This window comes from Ptychodera flava, chromosome 19 (assembly GCF_041260155.1).
Source record: "Ptychodera flava strain L36383 chromosome 19, AS_Pfla_20210202, whole genome shotgun sequence".
NCBI classification, from domain to species: Eukaryota; Metazoa; Hemichordata; class Enteropneusta; family Ptychoderidae; genus Ptychodera; species Ptychodera flava.
Genome location: NC_091946.1, coordinates 10,921,220 through 10,941,708, shown reverse-complemented (window position 1 = coordinate 10,941,708; position 20,489 = coordinate 10,921,220). Strand labels below are relative to the sequence as shown.

The following is a 20,489-nucleotide window of genomic DNA, read 5'->3' as shown; positions in this document are numbered from 1 at the left end:
AGGTAAAACTTCAGATAGCTCTGTTTCCTATTATACAAAATCTGGTATTCTCATGCGTAAATGGAGACCTCCAGATGTTTTGGTTGATGACGATTGGGCTATAAAAAACATCAAATTGTGATTCCAAAGCCCTATCGTGCTGAAATATTGCGCCTGGCCCATGAAACGCCCTGGGCTGGTCACTTAGGAGTCAGGAAAACTTATCATAAAATTCTCAGTCACTTTTATTGGCCTAATCTCAGGCAGGACGTAGCACATTTCTGTAAAACTTGTCACACATGTCAAATGGTAGGAAAGCCGAATCAGACCATTCCAAAGGCCCCTTTACAGCCAATTCCTGCATTTCAAGAACCATTTAGTAGGATTCTAATAGACTGTGTTGGGCCCCTACCAAAAACAAGATCAGGAAATGAGTACATGCTGACAATAATGTGTACATCAACTCGGTTCCCAGAAGCCATACCACTGAGAAATATAAAGACAAAGACTATAGTGAGAGCTTTAGTCAAATTTTTCACTTTATTTGGCCTCCCTAAATGTGTCCAGTCCGATCAAGGCTCCAACTTTATGTCTGGTATTTTCAACAAGTAATGGATCAGCTAGGCATTAAACAGTATAGGTCATCCGCCTATCATCCAGAAAGTCAGGGTGCTCTTGAGCGATTTCATCAAACTTTGAAAAACATGATTAGGACCTACTGTTTTGACACAGAGAAGCAGTGGGATGAAGGAATTCATTTTTTGCTCTTTGCTGTTAGAGAGTCAATTCAGGAGTCTCTTGGTTTTAGCCCATTTGAGCTTGTATTTGGACATACAGTCCGTGGCCCACTTAAGCTCGTTAAAGAGAAATTCCTATCAGACGATGATGATTGTCTGAATATTTTGCAATATGTGTCAGATTTTCGTACGAAACTCTCTAAAGCATGTGAATTAGCCAGAGAAAATCTTGAGTCATCTCAGCAGTCAATGAAAACCAAATATGATAAAAGCACCTCAAAACGGAAGTTTGAACCAGGTCAAAAAGTTCTTGTTCTACTTCCAATTCCTGGCAAACCACTCCATGCTCGTTACTTTGGGCCATACCTAATTGATAAGAAATTGAGTGATTTAAATTACATCATAATAACACCTGACAGGCGAAAACAAAAACAGCTATGTCACATAAATATGCTTAAGCCATATTTGATAGGGATAATCCTACTATAACTCAGCCTGTCAGTGCAGTCAGTTCAAACCATTATGAAGATAGTGATACTGAAACTGACTTGAGTGAAAATACTCTAAACTCAAAGCTGGGCTCGGTCAAGCTTCAGAACTCAGAAATCCTGGAGAAGCTGGAGTCTACAAAGTTGGCACACCTCCAGCCAGAACAACAACAACAGGTGAAAGAACTGCTCCATGAATATAAACACCTGTTTCAAGATGTTCCAACGAGGACAAACGTCATCTATCACGACGTTGATGTTGGGGACAGTAAGCCTGTAAAACAGCATCCATACAGACTGAATCCAACAAAAGCGAAATATCTCCAGGAAGAAGTCAAATACCTGCTGGACAATGACTTTATTGAACCCAGTAAAAGTAACTGGAGTTCGCCGTGCATACTTGTTCCCAAATCAGATCACAGTTATCGTATGTGCACGGACTTTAGGAAGGTCAACACTTTAACAAAGACAGACACTTTCCAATCCGAGGATTGATGACTGCATCGACCGAGTGGGAAAAGCCAAGTATGTGACGAAATTTGACCTACTGAAGGGATTTTGGCAAGTCCCTCTGACGGATCGTGCTCGTGAAATATCCGCCTTTGTTACACCAGACGGATTGTTCCAGTACAAGGTGATGCCATTCGGAATGAAGAACTCTCCGGCAACGTTCCAACGGATGATCAACGACTCATATCGGGCTAGACGGGTGTGCAGCTTACGTTGACGACGTCGTCCTGTATAGTGACACCTGGGAGGAACACATCAAGCTCATGCGGAAGTTCTTTGAGAGACTGAGCAAAGCAATGTTGACTGTCAACCTTGCCAAATCTGAGTTTGGTTGGGCTAGGGTAACTTACCTCGGACATACTGTAGGACAGGGTGAGGTAAAACCTGTTGATGCCAAAATCAGTGCCATTTCAAGTTTTCCCATACCAAACTGCAAACGACAACTGATGCGCTTTCTCGGTATGGCTGGTTACTACAGAAAATTCTGTCCAAATTTCTCCACAATTACTGAGCCTTTGACTAACTTACTTAAAAAGAAAGTAAAGTTTGTTTGGTCAGAGCAATGCCAACAGGCATTTGATACACTTAAAGCCATACTGCAAAGTGCCCCAGTGTTGTCTGCACCAGATTTCACTTTGCCATTCAAATTAGCTGTAGATGCTAGTGATACGGCTGCTGGTGCTGTTTTATTGCAAGAGGATAGTCATGGTATAGATCATCCTGTTTGCTATTTTTCACGCAAATTTAACAAATCTCAGAGAAACTACTCTACAATTGAAAAAGATGTTTATCTTTGATATTAGCTTTACAGCATTTTGAAGTTTATGTTACTTCTTCAAATCAGCCAATAGTGGTTCTATATTGATCACAACCCCTTGTTTTTCTGCAGAAATTTAAAGGCAAAAATCAGAGATTGCTAAGATGGAGTTTAATGTTACAGGAGTTTAATCTTGACATTAGACATATCAAAGGCAGAGAGACAATTTAATTGCAGACTGTCTCTCTCGTATTTAGAGTTTATTGTTGTTCACTTTCAAGAAATTTTATTGTTGTTCACTTTCAAGAAACTTTACTTTAGAGTAAAACAAAATTTGAGTACTTAAATCCTTTTCAAGATTACATTTGTAAAAGAAAGATTTTTCTTTGAAAAATTTTCTTTTTTTCGAAGAGGGGGTGTGTTATGTAGGTCATTCCCCCCACACTCATCATGACCTGAGTTCAATTAGTCTAGAACATTCTCAAGGTCACTGCCCTTGATGACCTCACAACCTTGAATTCAATTAGTCATGTTTGGAATGTTCTGGAAAGTTGATTAGTTGTGTAAGGGAGATAATTTTAGAACAGTAATTAGCATGTCAATAAAAGTTCTAGATTGTTCTTATATGCCTTTATAAAAGGGACGTGCACAGCTTCCAGTCAGACTTTTGGGATCGTGTCTCTTGTGTGTACTAAACTCCAGCAGTAGTCATTCTCAAGACTTTTCAAGACCTTCACTGTCAACGCTGGATTTATACTGTGGACTTTGTGCAGCTTCAAGCCTGCAAGCCAAAGGACTGTTCATTCATCCGACTGACTGTTACAACTCTGAGACTGGAGCTTTGCCGTCCCAGCTGAGATAAGTAGTCTGTACACTTTTAAAGCTTGTACTCTGTCCCTGACTTAGCAATTAGTTTTGTTTTCGTAATAAATTTTGTTTAAACGTAAACTGCTGAGTTCACCCTTTTGTTCGTTTTCTCTGCACGTAACACCATGTAGTCCACAGCTTGAAATTAAATTTGGAATCTCATGGTCTGTGCAGACTACCATACCTCACATTTAGGTAGTCCACACTTAAGTTTAGTGGTCGATGAATGCAAAGAAAAATTTCTTACTAAAAGTTTATTATGCATATTTATCATATGGTCAAAGTTACTCCAGTATCATCCAAACAGGGTCCATATGAAATTGTATTTCCTATTGCATCTCCGGTCCTCAGACCAGCAGTCTACCACATTTAAAGAGCTTGTCAGGGATTAAACTCTTCAAATGATACAACCACTTACTGATAAGTAGTATTGCAGCTCTTCACAAAATGGAGACACTTAAGTGAAAATTTAATGTAATGTCATGTAATGTACGTGATACAGTTTTTTTTTTGGGGGGGGGGGGCAGTTGTATGGTGACCCAGCAATTTCACCTCTAGTCTAGAGAACAAATATGAATGTCTCATTTGATCCATAAACAGTTTTCAAACTATCCAATACGCAGACAATAAAATTGTTGGTCCAAACGGACAACAAATTTCCTAATTTGGTGGGCAAGAATGGAAAAGTTGGTCCTTTGATGCAAGACCACCATTATTTTGGAGCTCTGTACTCTTTAAGAGGTGATTGCCACTGTATAACACAAATGTAAATTTGTCCAATACTGAATATGAATAAGAGGGTACACTTTTGAATTTTTCAGTCAATGTTTTATCCCTTCTGTTCATTACCAGAGTAGAGGTTTACTTTGCCAATATCTGTGTGTCTCAAGTAGTCAAACAACAGGCACAACTCTTGATATCAGACAAAATTAATTATAAAGAAAAACTTACAAAAGAGACTTGATACAAAGATAAAGTGACAAAGTTAATTGTATTCATGATAACTTCACTTCAAAATTCAATGCAAGTTTTATTGTTGGACATTGATAATGTAACGATAAATGTAGCTGTGTTTGTTATCTGAATAGTAAGGTAGTGCAAAAGGCTACACAAACAGTTAATTACAGTCTTGAAACATTTAAAGTCTATTAGGAATTGAACCTGTCATTCCATGAAAAAACTGCAGGTTTGGGCACCAAGGCATTCCACAGCTACAGCCTATACAACTGTTCTGAAAATGCCAAACTAGGGAGTCTCGTTTTTTACACAATATTCATAATCAGAAATCATTACATAAGTACTCATGACGGGATGCTCGCATCTAAAAACAGTGCACTTTTTGGGCTCTTTCTGCACTGATAATATGCAATCTAAAGTAGTTTATATCAGATATAATCAGACATTACATAACGCTTAGTCAACAACTTCAGATACCAATAGCTTGGCCGGTACTACTTTATGCCAAGGTATTGTACAGTGAAGCGGCACAAACTCAATCTCATGTAAACTTGACAACAGTATTATCATTTCAGGACATCGGAATTTGTTCCTACTTTTATTAATTTGAACTAACATATGGCGTGTGTAGTATATTTATAGGTCCTATTCTGTGAAAATTAGGGTACAATGTTTAAAGAAGTTCAAGGCGAACAATTATCTGTATGAGTGAAGTGTGTAAGGCAGAGATGTCTTCCCTGTACACCCACTTAATCGCTATCTCTAATCACATATTGCAAACAGCTTACGAGATGGCAAATAACTTTAATTAGGAGCTCCATACCCCTTGAAACCCCTATTTCAAGGGGTGAATGTGCATTGAATATGCACTGTTTTTTAGATGGAAACGTCCCCTAATGCTGGATTTATCTCAAACCTGCGAATCTCATCTAACTTGATCTTGTTCACTGTAGTAAGGTACCTTTCGGTCCACTGGGCCTTGTACGTAGTTGTACTGACCTGCACGCAGGGGTAAACTTAACCCCCCCCCCAGCTTTCTACCGAAATGTTTATACCCAAAAAGGCAAATTTTTGAAAGTTTACAAACTCACACCTTCCATATAAAATTCAGACCACCTACAGTTTATGACTTTTCCACTTCATAAAATAACTGAAGTTCACAAAAGGGAGGGGGGTCGTCTCTACCTTCATGACCTCTAGGGACATGCTTCAAAACAGATTTCTATAAAATGGCCATTTTTGGATGTTTAGATTTGAATTTTCTACTGAACCAAACAACATGTACAACAGATCTTTTTCCCCATGAATCTTCTTCATTTTCAGTACATTACATGCATCCAAGCTAGATCCATAGTTCAGAGGTCATTTGTACTTAAAGGTCATTCTACAGTTTGTCTAAACCATCCTTCAAGGCCCAGTCCTTGCCAAACTTTTAAACTTTCCGACGAAGGAATTGTGTCTACCTATATTGTACTGATTCAATGTTTTTGCTGGAATTGTTTATTTTTCTGAAATAGTTGCTTTTTCCATTGTTTGACAAGGTACACAAGCTAAAGCAATGTAAACATATTAAGTATCTTCATGTTAGCTTCTTATTAAATGCAATACATGCATCCAAGCTATATCCATACATCAGGAGTGATAGGTTAAAAGGTTATTCTACAATTACTCATAATGACATAACGTGTCTTGTCATGATAGATTACTTCAACTGCCAAATCGACTTAAAGCTGTTGGGAAAACAGGCAGACTTGCAGAAGTTTTCATATTTCCTGATAATAAGTGTCTCCCTGATTCAATTTTTTCCTATTATTATTGCCCATTTTTCTGGAACAATTTGCTCTGGTCACTGTTGGACATCAATACCAATGTTCAATGAATTTAAATGTATTACCATCTTCATCCATTACATCCGTCCAAACTAGATCCATGAATAATGGGTAAAAGTTATTTTGTAATATGTGTCAACTTCCTTTAAGTCAAACTCCTTGCAAACGTTCTCAAAATTTACTATATAGGATGTTTCTACCTATATTGTGCAGATTGAATTTTTTGCTGCTGTTACTTGACAATTTTCTCAAATAAGTGCTTTTTCATAGTTGGAGAAAGATAACGTGACAACGAATATAATTCTGTTAATGCTATCTTCACTTTGCATGCATCCAAGGAAGATCCATAGGTCACGGGTGATCGGTTAAAGGCCATTTCTAAAATACTGTAAACCATGCCCCAAGACCCTGTCATACCCAAACCTTTGGGCTTTACCGATACAGGTATCTCCCTTATCTTCTATATCCAAGTGGTTTCCTACCAGCATTTGATAATTCTATTCTCTGAAATGAGTCCTATTTTGGCTGTTATTTGACACTGATAACAATGTGAAGACAGCATTGTGTTATGCATTATATGTATTGAGGTCATAGGTCACGAGTCATTGGCCAAAGATCCTTTCAAAATTAGTATAGACTTAAAAGCATCAGTTGAACCTTCGCTAATTGTTCACCTCTGTGTTCATATCAATATCTTAACATCAAGTTTACATACTTGGTACATATAAAAGTCATGAGAGAGAGTTATCGACTTTCCCATTGTAGAATGGGTTGTTTTTTGTGCTTTTTACAATTGTACCGAAAGGTTTATATATTGTAAAGTTTTGTTAAACAGTCTCGCACACTGGTCATATTTGAAATTGAAGTATATCTTCACTTTATTGAAATAAAAGTTCACTATTCAAACTAACATTTTCTTGGTTGTTTAAATATCAATTCCACCCAGAATTTCACTTCTGCCTTCCTGATGTCAAAAGCTAATTGACTAGAAGCATTTTATCAAAAGGGAAATCCCAGATTCACACACACACCATTCAACAACACCATATACAATGTGCAAAAATTACACATAAAAGTACACTTTATAAGCTCAAAGAGAAAATTGCCAAGTTCCAATCAATAACAAACAATTGGTTTGGCTTAAAACTCCAACACTAATCCGAATCTGAAATTTGGCTTATCTCTAAATCTAAACCCAACATTTTCTTTGGTATTTTTTTTGGTCATTCTATCAAATCAGACTTTCATACCGATATCTTCTCAGACAACACTTCTTTATTCCATTATATAGTCCAAATCACTTTCATATCTCAATTGAACCGAAACTGAAGAATCGACTTCTGTTCATGTGATTCCATAATATGCTTTTAACAAGACCCAAAGTGAAGCGAAATCTCAAATGCCATATTTCTACCTTTTACCGGACGAGGGCGCCTTTCAAAATCTATGTCTGCGTAACTCAGTCGGGCTAACAGCAGACGCTCTACGGCTGCCGAATATAAACTGACTGAATGGCCAGCAAGGATCATCACGATGCCCCCATTCTACTGCAAGAGTCCTGATTGCGATATCACTTGTGTTTTATAGCTGCATTGTAACTCGGTGGGACTGTGAATGGGTGTGGTTCCCGTCTGCAGAACCATGCAGGTAGTAAACAAACCCCTTAATATGTTCTTAAATCTGTCGGAGTCTCTTCTCTACTTTCACTCAACTTCAAAATAGATTAGAATATTGTAAACACTGATATCAGACATTATCCGGCAAATTGCCGTTTCGCCACGGCACCAAATAGCGCCATTGCCGATGAGACAACTCGATGTCTAATCACTGCACCACTAACGTCACCTGCTCGATTCATCATACATGGAAAGTTACAACTCCACATCATACATGGAAAGTTACAACTACCACACATAATTTGGTTATCTTATTTTTACAGTTTCTCACAGAAATCCCCATTTCATTTCAGTCTTTCACCGCGCGCCGCTCTACAGCTGTATCGGTCGCTACCGCTGTCCATTGCCTATCGACAGACCATTGTTCACATTTCCTTGCAGACGCAATAAAATCATCCACCCCCACCGGCAGCGGCCCCAAGCGGTGAAATGATGTAAAAACGAAACAATCAAGACATTTCAGAAATCGCCTAATGATACTCAGAATTCAACATTAACACAATTATCAGTAGTTTACAGCTACTAAACATTCCAAACAATGTAAACAGCGGGGACTGTGTCATCTTTCGATGACTTGTTCAAAGTTGGTTCAAGGACATTGACATATGTCATACATATGTACGTCGATTTGTTATGTGATATGATCCAATATGGCCGCTAGGCAGCCATTTTATTACGATGTTTTCATGTACAGAGCCATAACTCAGACATGTTTCAACCGATTTTATTCAAATTTGGTACAAGGAGATTGACTAATGTCACACATATGCATGTCAATTTGTTATGTGATACGATCCAATATGGCTGCCTTGCGGCCATTTTGTTACGATTTTTTCATGTACAGAGCCATAATACTCTCAGGCTCTACTCATTTTTCTTTAGGATGGTGGCCTAAATTGGTTTTATGTTTTTATCACCATGGAACTCATTCTTGGCCATTGAGCGCCATCTGTATCAAAGTATTTTTATCACAGACCTAATTAATGAAGAGGAGTCTATCCTCTCTGATGACATGTAATCAAAGTACCCATTAACAAGTGGGGACTGTGTCATCAACGATGACTTGTTTTTACTAAAGATGCTACAACAGACCAAGCCAAGTGGGTGAAAATACGTCACGTTTTGGCTCAATACCACTTTTTACTGACTTGGCTGATGGGGAAGTGATACTCTCTGGCAGGAAAAGAGTTTATGCTATCAGATGGCTTAACAAACTCAGTATATATAATACATGAATCACATTGTGATTTGTAATTAACTACTGAAAGGAGATCTTTCATATGCTTGAGAATAGATAAATAAGTGATACAAGATCTACCTGGAACAAAGTCATCATGATTGGCAGATATGACATCTGAAACATTTAACCTCTATAGACTTTACTTCAAACACAATTTCTATTAGTAACCAGGTTAAGCAGACTCTCTACCAACTTTAGTCATTGTTTGAATTAGGTGATATAGCAAATGGAAACAACAGTGACACTGACTTTTGTGAATTTTTGCTCTTTTCTCTCTACAGCCAGGCAACAAAATCAATCGTATGTATCTGGTTTGACAGAAGAAGATACTAATATTTTCTCAGGTATTGGCTTTTTTGGGGGGAATTGTGGTAAAAAGGACATTTGAAATGGGTACATGCTTATAACAATATTTAAAATGTTATTCTCTTGTCATGAATGAAATGCAATTAGGTTGTGTGGGATGTGAAGTTATGAAAGTTAGGGTTGGAACCTTATTTGATAACATAGTTACATTGTGTAGCATGATACATTACCGTAGACCCCTTAGGTATTTAAAAACAAAAGTTTGCTATTGTCAAAAGATTTTTGTTTATTTCTTTTTATTTTGATATATGCTATACCAGTGGAACTCAGAAATGTCAAAGAAAGATATGTTCAGAATACATATGACCATGGATCAAAGTTAAATGAAGTCAGTGAATCACTGTTGCTCTCACAAAAGCGGAAAATTATGATAAATTGTAGGTATGACATGTGTTCATACATGTAGGTTACTATCATTGTTACCGATATTGAGTGTAGTTGAGTGAGTGAGTGTATTGTGTGTAGTTGCAAGTCGTTACATACTTCTCTATGGCTGAAGACATAATCAGTGATGTATTATTTTAAAAAATTCTCTCCTGTCAATAACAAATAATTTTTCCATATCCTTTAAAATAGAAATTGCGATGAATAGTGTGCTTTAAAGTACATTTTCTGGTTTATAAAACTAGCGAGCCTATAAATTGTTCACCGATGTGTCAACCATACTTCATAGAAAATACGTGAGAGTATAAATCAAAATGCATCATTGTCTATCTCTATTATTCAACAAGGATTGTGATACTGGTGTCCCTTTTTGAAAGTTTCTCTCAATTCCACAGTAACAAAAAGTGTCCACCAAAGAGACCTTCTATTACTTACCTTATTTCTTTTGACCTTGAAACACTTCACTGATTACATCAATCTCAATCTGGCTGATAGAGGATGGATCAAAATGAAAAGCCCAATAAACAAAAGATGACTCTAAAGTATTCAAGGCATTGCTAAAGTCAGTTGCCAGCAAGATCATGCTCCTCAGTTTAAGTCATATTTTCGTATACAATTTATTACCTTTTTCACAAAGGCAATTAAATCACGCATGAGGAATTATTCTGTTGAGAATATCATCCTTGCACTTGGCAAGTTTACACCATACTCTAATATGGGAATCTTTGATTTTCTTTTATATTATGATGGTCAACAGATAACTGTACGCGTGGCAGTAATTTACAAGAAAGCTGCTCAGGTAAGTTGTATTACAGTGCATTTGTAACATAACATTTCCATGCAAATATTCCAGTGAAGTGGCATGTCAACAAATTTTGTCAGTGTGATCAAGTTCTAAGGCCAATAGCTATTCACTATTGTTTCTTCTTCATACACTCTCTGTTTTTTGTCATCAGCCCCATCTCATCAAGCTGTTTTCACACGAAAAGTGGCAGCATCAGCATTTTGGGCTACAGAGGTAAGAAGTGAGTTACAAGAGCATTCACTACTGCAGGCATGGGCTTTCAACAAACAGAAGACTTTTAAGGATTTCATGGAATACAATGAACATGAAAGAGTTAAAGATCTTTATAAGCATGATAATTGTAGTAAAGAGTGTGAGGCAAGAGGTAAATACATCAGTTTTTGCACTTTTTCATAAGTATTACTACTTGATAAATAACCAAATATTGCTTAGATTGAATCTAGGTTCTACAGTTTTACAAGATAATAACTTTGCTTTGGTATGGTAGATTGTACTATTACTATTTTTATTTACAAAGCTGCATGGTGGTGTCCCAATAACAGTTGCCAAACATTAAATACCGTATTTCTGTAGCCTTTGGATTAGCTCATTATGTTTTTAATTTCAATGTTGAACATTTTATCTTACCTAATGCAGTTTTATTTACAGTAAACTATTAGTTATCTGTTCCCTTTATTTTTGAAGGGTGTGGAAGATTGTTTACAACTGATGGACTGTGGAAGTTAATTTTCTCACACTGCATGTTTAAAGTACCAATGAAGATTGCAGGCTTTCCTACCTACACTTTCCGGATGTTTGCACCAAAGAAACTGAACCTGGGTCAGCATTTTGCCTGCAACACTGTCAACAGCTGAAAGGGAAGAAAGTACCGACAACATTGAGAGGATTTTTGGAATATGCCAGAAAAAGTGGTGGGTAGTTACAAAATTAGTATGCACGTGGTCAAGTACCACTCCTAGAAATCAGAATTTGACTCATAAATTTACAGTAAGTTATTTGTTGCCAAATATTGCCTATTTATGGCCAAATTTGAATTTAATGTTGCCATTTATAGTATTTAAATTTCTTTAAGATTTGCAACGATGGGTTATCTGTTCTTGTTGGTCAACAAAACAGATGGGCAAAAATTTTTCGATCATGCATATCCTGTTACAATTGACCCTTTGCCAAAAAGTAAACCATAAGGTTGCAAATAGAACGAAAGTCGTCCAATAACTCTTTGTCAAACATGGTCAAGGGTAAAGAAATTCAGAAAACTATTCCTGAAGAAAATTTACAATTTTTAACATGGAAGAACGTCACAATGGGCCAGTGCATGGCTAGAGCAGTGGATGCACGATCACAGGATGGTGAGTTTGAGCCCTGGCATGGCTATAGTGTTGTGTCCTTGAGCAAGGCACCTTATTCCTCATTGCTTCTCCCCACCCAGGAGTGATGGGTACCTGGTAGGACAGAGGTTGCAATGTGTGCATTTAGGTCTGTTGCGCTGATTGGCTGCACATGTGAGCTGTTGTTTGCTCCCCAGGGAGTTGAGTAATATCATATTAGGTCCGGTGACCAGGAGTAATAATAATTGTAGAGCGCCTTGATCGCATCTACTTGTGGATATGTGTGCTGTCTAAGAACCCATTATTATTCTTATTATTGTTATTATTATTATATTACAAATTGATTCGGGCTTAGGCACCTACAGATCGCCAACAGATTGCGATCTGAGCATAACATTTCAAAGCTAACCCGTGTAACCTTTAACCCCTGTTACATATACAGCATATGATTGGTTCTTGCCTTAACCCTTATGACATATGTGGTAAGCTATTTGCTCTTGCCTACTATCCTCTATTGAGACATAACCCAGACTGATCAATATGGTTTGAGAGGGCAACATTTAAAGTTGAATGGTTTGTACAGGCATTTTATTGTGTGATGGTAGCGTTATAGATGAAGTCAGTAACAACCATGATTAATGTTCATCACTTTACCTTATTAACAGTGGGTAAATCAACATCTGTAAGAACCAATGCATTGTACAAATTTGAAAGCTTGTGTTGGCATTTGACACTGCTTAAGAATAATGAACAAACAATACCAAGGGAAATCACTTTTAGCTCAATTTAATTTATTTTCTTTTTTTTAAGAGGGTGTCAGTGCTGTTTTTGATGCAATTCAGAGTAATGACACTGAGCTGGTACAAGGTGCTGAAGTTGAAGGTAAGTGACATTTTTACACTCATATCTAAATGTGAATAACTTTTTTCTTTATTGTGCCTGTACACAAATTTATAACCTATACATGACAGCAGAAGTTGTACGAGACATTATGTAAAATCACCCTTGGCTATTTACTAAGGATGCATACCAAATCAATTACTTCTTCCATGTTGAGTGTTTGTGAAATCCTAAAATTACCCCAGGGCCTGTGTTCTTGTCAATCTGCCAATGGTTCCAGAATTGTACCTCAGCATATCTGGTGTTTACGTGGAGATTAAATGAGTTTGGCATGAACACTTCGAAAAATAAGGCAAACATTTGAAAATTACCTTGCAGAAGATATGTAAGGGTACCTCAAACCCCAACTGGGACCGCTAACTGGGACTCCCACTTTGCTCAAAATGCATTTTGCAGCCAACTGAGACCATTCCCAGATTGCATTTTGAGCCAACCGGGAGTCCTAGTTAGCGGTCCCAGTTGAGGGTTTGTCCTACCCTTACATACCTGCTTGCAGGAAAAATGACATGGCTCTTGTTTTCTATTTTACTGTTTCTGTATCAAAACATTTCCTACAACTGCTACTTGATTTGACAAAAAGGCCAACTCAGTCATTTACATTCATGGAAACGTTTAGCCGTTGTCAGTATATACCATATGAAGAATAGGCCATATAAGATATTATTGGCATTAGCTTAGAATTTGGTAAGTAGATGATGCTTAATTGTTAATGGAAGTTACATGTATTTTAACGAAATCATTTACTAAAAGTATGCTAATGATTGGCAAAAGTATATACTTTGCAAAATCCCAATAACTACAAGCCATTATTTTATATGTTGATGATGATTTGTACAGAAACAAAACCAAAGAATTCCAAGTCAATAATGTGCTGTTGTTTGTGATACATATTACTGCTTTATTAATTAGCAAGTATTATTTACATTCAACATAATCATTTCCACTTTAGTTTGTTAGATTGCATCACGAATTCTGATGTACCAGGCTATATGGTGTTGTATATGTTTTTCCTTTTCAAAGGTTGCCAACCCTTGCATACACTGCCTTTGTATTTGATGAAATGTGCGTCGAAATGTGTTAAAATGCATGTGACATTATGAATATTACATGCTAATGAATATATATAGAAAACCTGTTAACAAAAAAAAACATAAGATCCAGAGGGCATCAATGTTGATCTGTTATTGTATAACTACAGAATAGGGCCACTGACGTTTGTGTAGAAATTTCATCTCAGTGGTTGACACCATAACATTTAGGGACTTAAATTACTGTTACCAATGACTTTTTTAATGCCTCCCATCTATCTTAGTTTATTACTCAAATGCCTTTTGTATTATTCTCAACTTGTCCTTTTTCATACATCTATCTGTGAAGGATTGAAGATGACCTCCAATTTTGTCTCTGTCAGCATTTTTGTGACAGGTTGCTTAACCTCAGGAGCATGATATTATCAGTTAAGAAATTCATTAACTTCCTTTCAGGAACAAATAATACTGTTGAGGCTGTGCTTGATAAATTAGCTGCTGGAGCCAGTGATGAAAATACTGTTGCAGAAGAGCAAGGTTGTTAAATTTTATATCGCATATTTAGAGGATTTGCTCAATAAACTGACTTAGCCTTTCCTGTCTGGTGGCCTACAATGTTGTGGTTTGTTTGCTTATAGTACAGTAAATATTAGTTCCTCATTGGAATTCAAAACATAGGGCCAAAGTCCCTGAAGCTACTATAGACATGGATACAAAATTAAGTATTTCCTTACTGTATGAAATTATCTCACTAAGGTCATCCTACGGACAAGTAAACTAAATATTACAGCTGTCTGACCAGCGGTTTTGAAAGAACAAGCAACTCAACAGTTGACAGAGCTCTGTTGAGTTATGTAGAGAATAACCTTTTGTGACACATGTATTGATGAAGAAGGTGGATATCTTTGATTAACATTGTGAGTTCTGTTTAATAAGTTGAGACTGTACATACTCAGAGAAAGCACACTGAAGAGACAAAGGTTTGAAACTTAAGAAGTTCAAGGTCATCAAAAGCATTATAAGGAATCATGTTACACTTTCATTGCACTGTTTACACAGATTGCATAATTGCTATAAATAGCACATGAGGAATCTTTATACAGCCCAGCTTTACCATAAAAACCCTATCACTTTGACACTCTTTTTTTAATTGACCACTCTATTTTTTCCTCAAAAAGTAATTTTATTTAATACAGATTTGCATATTTCATCACAATTTGAACAAGTCTAAGTTGGGTTACCCCTAGGGACCTGTATACCAAATAACAAAGCTGTCTGACCAGCGATTATGAAGAAGATTTTTTACCAAAAACACCTTTTTTGGCATTAATTTGCCTATTTTCAACAATATCAAAAAATTAAAAAAAACAGTTTCTCAAAATCGTATTTTTCATCTACACAACAAATATCAAATCAGTAAGTACTGCAGTTCTCAAGATATTTGAGTGGACGGACGCCTCACAAACGGACATACATACATACATACGTACATACATACATACATACAGACTGACGACAGACGCCGGACGGATACCCATCCCAATAGCTTCTATAGACTATAGTCTATAGTAGCTAAAAAACCCAGACATTAAAACTTTTATACAATGTATAGTTAGACTACTAGCAGTGGCGAAGGACATGGTTTTGTGTAAGAATATGAGAAAAAAACTGACAGGATTTTTCACAAAGTGTTAAAGACTTGGTATATTTGTGTGGGATTTTTTCTCTTTACAAAACCAGCTATGTTTAGTTTTGGAAGAATTAAGTCATGCTTAGACTGTAGACTTCCTAATTGCCTTTGTGGTATTGTTTTCAAAGAATACAGCAATTATTGCTATCCTGGATGAATACTATGATTTTATTTACAAAATCGTCAATTTTACAACTTTGTAAGATGCTGATTCATAGATTTAGACATTAATAACCTACTATTGTTTTGCCACCAGCAACATCTTTGATTCATTTTGTTCATGTTTCTGTCAAAATAATTGTTACATTTATAACACAGGCCAGCATACTTCTCATTATCATTATGGTTTTGCCTCATGCTGTCTTACCCTTGAGCTTTGAAATATATCAATTTTTTCCACAGGTACAAGGATCATACAGGGTGTGTCATACACAACAATCATACAGCCATCTATTGAAAAAGGTCAAAGTCTATTAAACCATGAGGAACCTTGTAAGAAGAATCTTGGCTCCAGTAGACAATTGAGGAAATGGTCTAAAGGTCATCAATTTGTTGTCTCCGGAGGGGGAATGATTTTGACATTCATCCCCCTATACAAGTAAGATGGTCACATTTTTTTTGCTGTTGAAACACAACACTTGCATTATTTCTTCAACAATTTATTTAAACAATATTGATAAAGATATTGGAGGTGCATGTGATCTTAAATTACATTGAATGCAACTGAGAATAGGTTTTGTTCGTAATAGTTTCAACCTGGCAGTGACAATAGATTGTATGTAGCAGAATGTGTTTAACCTTTTCACTCCTAATTCATTTCAAACAGGTCCATTTACACTATTGATAAAAATGTATTTGGCACCATTGTTCTCTGACTGTTTTGTTTTCAATTTTGTCAGTATGTATTTTCAAACATCAATGTCTCAATAGCTATAATGAAAGAGATTCTTGTATTTCTTTTGGCCTATTTTTTCATTAAAAATAGCGTCAATGACACTGTAGCTCCATCCTGGACTATTTAGTGTTTGTTCTCTGGTCAGATATTTGAACATGTGTGAAAGGGATAAAGTGCATGAAGTGAAAATACTTAAATGAAATGTACTGGAGACAGTGAAATATGTTTAATGTAATTATTCAGAATATAAAATGGAAAAAATACAGAATTAGATATATCGAATACTGTGATACAACCATTAACTCAACAAGTCATTTACAATGACATAGTCCCCACTTGTAATAGGAGTATTAGTCTTGATGGGGCAGGAAAATGTGGTCATTAAGAAGTATCACTGGAGTGTATATGTTGAGATCTATGGGCACATAGGTCTATGTCGTTGTTCCCAATTTGAAACACATGAGGCATGTCTAAGTTATGGTTCTAAATCGGGGAAAAAGATCAGACCTCTAGCAGTATTGGCCAGCCAAGAAATACATATGCGCAGTATAAATGAGGTACAAGATGTGACATCTTAAGGTCTAATATCCTATCAAAATTGGAGGGTATAGAACTTGTGGTTACTGAAATATGCATCTATATGTATAATCAAGGTCAAAGGTCATCGAGGTCACATGACATTTTGCAAAAAAAAATTATATTGCTAATTAATCCCTATATGCCAAAAAATCAGATCTCTAGCTCTATTCGCTTGCCCAGAATTAGATGTGTACATAATTAATGAGGTAAAGGTGTGTTGTCATAAGGTCTCCCATCCTACTAAATACAAAGGACATAGCACTTGTGGTTGGTTATTTATTGACATAAACATATATTTTAGGTAAAAGGTCATCGAGGTCACATGACATTTGGTCAAAAAATTTCTCTCCTATAGTTATCCATATATACCAAAAATCAGACATCCTGCTCTATTGGCTCGCTCAGAATGAGATATGCGCATAATTATTGAGGTACAGTATGTGGCGTCATAAGGTGTCCAAACATACCAAACATGAAGGGTGTAGCACTTGTGGTTACTGAGTTATGGACAAATATGTATATTTGAGGTCAAAGGTCACCGAGGTCACGTGACATTTTGTCAAAAAAATTGTATTGCTAAGTTATCCCTATATACCAAAAATCAGACCTCTAGCTCTATTGGCTCGCTCAAAATTAGATATGCGCATAATTAATGAGGTACAATATGTGGCGTCATAAGGTGTCCCATCATACCAAACATGAAGGCTGTAGCACTTGTGGTTACTGAGTTTTGGACAAATATGTATATTTGAGGTCAAAGGTCACCGAGGTCACGTGACATTTTGTCAAAAAAAATTGTTTTGCTAAGTTATCCTTATATACCAAAAATCAGACCTCTAGCTCTATGGCACGCTCAAAATTAGATATGCGCATAATTAATGAGGTACAGTATGTGGCGTCATAAGGTGTCCCATCATACCATACATGAAGGCTGTAGCACTTGTGGTTACTGAGTTATGGACAAATATGTATATTTGAGGTCAAAGGTCACCGAGGTCACGTGACATTTTGTCAAAAAAATTGTTTTGCTAAGTTATCCCTATATACCAAAAATCAGACCTCTAGCTCTATTGGCTCGCTCAAAATTAGATATGTGCATAATTAATGAGGTACAATATGTGGCGTCATAAGGTGTCCCATCATACCATACATGAAGGCTGTAGCACTTGCGGTTACTGAGTTATGGACAAATATGTATATTTGAGGTCAAAGGTCACCGAGGTCACGTGACATTTTGTCAAAAAAATGTTTTGCTAAGTTATCCCTATATACCAAAATCAGACCTCTAGCTCTATTGGCTCGCTCAAAATTAGATATGTGCATAATTAATAAGGTACAATATGTGGCGTCATAAGCTGTCCATCATACCATAATATGGTATGAAGTATGGTAGCACTTGTGGTTACTGAGTTATGGACAAATATGTATATTTGAGGTCAAAGGTCATCAAGGTCACATGACATTTTGTCAAAATATCCGAGATATCTGCGTGAACGGATGGACTCACGGATGGACGAACAGACGGACATGACCCAATCTATAAGCTCACTGGACGTCATCCTAGGGGACTAAAAATTTTGTCACTGCATCCTTTTTGCAATATGAATACGATGAGAAACTAAATTTTTATTTTTCGTGGCCTTATACATGGGAGTCTATGGAGATCTGCCTTATACATGGGAGTCTATGGACGTGTAAACTTAATATATGCAAATTTCACCACGATTTGCCCAAATTTGGGAAAGGTCACTCCTATGCACTTCCATACCAAGTTTCAAATCAATCGGACTTGTGGTTTCAGAGCAGGAGATTTTTTGACCAAAAATGGGAGAAAATTACAAAAAAATTCATGAAAAATAGCAAGTCCAAGATACTGACCCAAGATGAGCACAATCATTTCATGTCAGCCCAAAGTACTTACATGCTAATTTTTCATGTAATCTGCTCAGTGGTTATTGAGTTTTTTCAATTTTGACTGTTTTTACATTTTTTCACTTAATTTGCATATTTTTGGCAATGACAACTTCATTTGAACAAAATCTCATCTACAGCCCATCATCCATATACACACCACATATCAAGATGAAATGTACAGCGGTTTCGGAGTTTTTGATGTTGACGGACAGACATACAGACATACAGACATACAGACGTACAGACATACAGACATACAGACATACATACATACAGACATTTCCCTAGCCTATAAGAATAGCTTCCATTGCCATATATACATAGGCTATGGGAGCTAAAAACAGCACTTGTGTTTCAAACATTGCTTAGAAAATATATATTATTACAAAATAGTTTATGACTTTTTCCTTTTATTTGTTAATGTGTCAATGGTTTGGTGTGGGGGTTTATATCTGACTTCTATCAAAAAATGAATGTGTCTACCGATTCTTTCGGCTTTACAAATGTGTCTCATGATAAAGTGTATAAAACTCTGGCTAGTATAAGTGTGAATAAGGCTACAGGATTAGATAATCTCCCTGCCAAATTTTTAAAAGATGGTGCCAGTGTCATTGCAAGTCCAATTTGTCATATTGTTAATTTATCTTTATCTAAGGGTAGTTTTCCCCATGACCTTAAAGTGGCTAGAGTAGTTCCTCTATTTAAGAAAAAGTGTAAAACTGAAGTTGGTAATTATAGACCAGTATCTGTACTTAACATTATGTCTAAGGTCATGGAACGGCTTGTTTTTGATCAGTTAAATGATTACCTTGTTGAACACAATTTGCTGTATGAGCTGCAGTCTGGATTTCGTCCCATTATTCAACTGACACCTGTTTGATTCATCTCTATGATGTTATCAAGCGTGAGTGTGATCAGGGCAATTATACAGGTATGGTTATGCTTGACCTACAGAAAGCATTTGATACTGTAAATCATGACGTTTTATTACATAAACTCAGAGCAGGGGTCTTGACAGTGTCACAGTAAGTTGGTTTTTAAGTCCTATTTAACTGATCGCAAGCAAGTGGTTGACGTAAATGGAATCATCTCATCTGAAAAGTGTATTTCATGTGGTGTGCCACAAGGGTCAATACTGGGACCGCTTTTGTTTTTAATTTATGTAAATGATATGCCAGCAGCTGTTAAGTGTAAGATTCTATTGTACGCCGATGATTCGGCTTTGTTTGTATCTGGCAAAGACATAAATGAAATACAGGAGGCGTTGAGTATTGAAATGGAGACAATTCAGGAATGGTTGGTTGACAACAAGCTGTCTTTGCATCTCGGTAAAAACGAGTCAATTCTATTTGGAACAAAAAGAAAGTTGAAAAATTCAAACGAACTACAGGTCAAGTGTTGTGGAACTGACATTGAGTCAAAGCGGCAAGTTGCATATTAAGGAGTAAAATTAGATCAGTCGCTGTCGGGTGATCCATCGTAAATGATATTGTCAGTAAATGTTCTAAACAAGCGACCTAGCGGCCGATATAGCTCCGCTGTGTTTATGTAGAGAATAAC

General features: G+C 36.6%; 1 protein-coding gene across 1 annotated transcript; it reads left to right on the top strand.

Annotated features, from left to right (window-relative positions):
* Positions 1-9,266: 9,266 nt before the first annotated feature.
* LOC139118959 (uncharacterized) lies at positions 9,267-16,500 on the top strand. The gene is made up of 7 exons (XM_070682540.1): positions 9,267-9,384; positions 10,548-10,589; positions 10,747-10,959; positions 11,280-11,506; positions 12,734-12,805; positions 14,308-14,388; positions 15,944-16,500. Exons 1-4 carry the CDS (start codon positions 9,267-9,269, stop codon positions 11,447-11,449), a joined length of 543 nt encoding a protein of 180 aa, XP_070538641.1. The 3' UTR covers positions 11,450-11,506; positions 12,734-12,805; positions 14,308-14,388; positions 15,944-16,500.
* Positions 16,501-20,489: the final 3,989 nt, after the last annotated feature.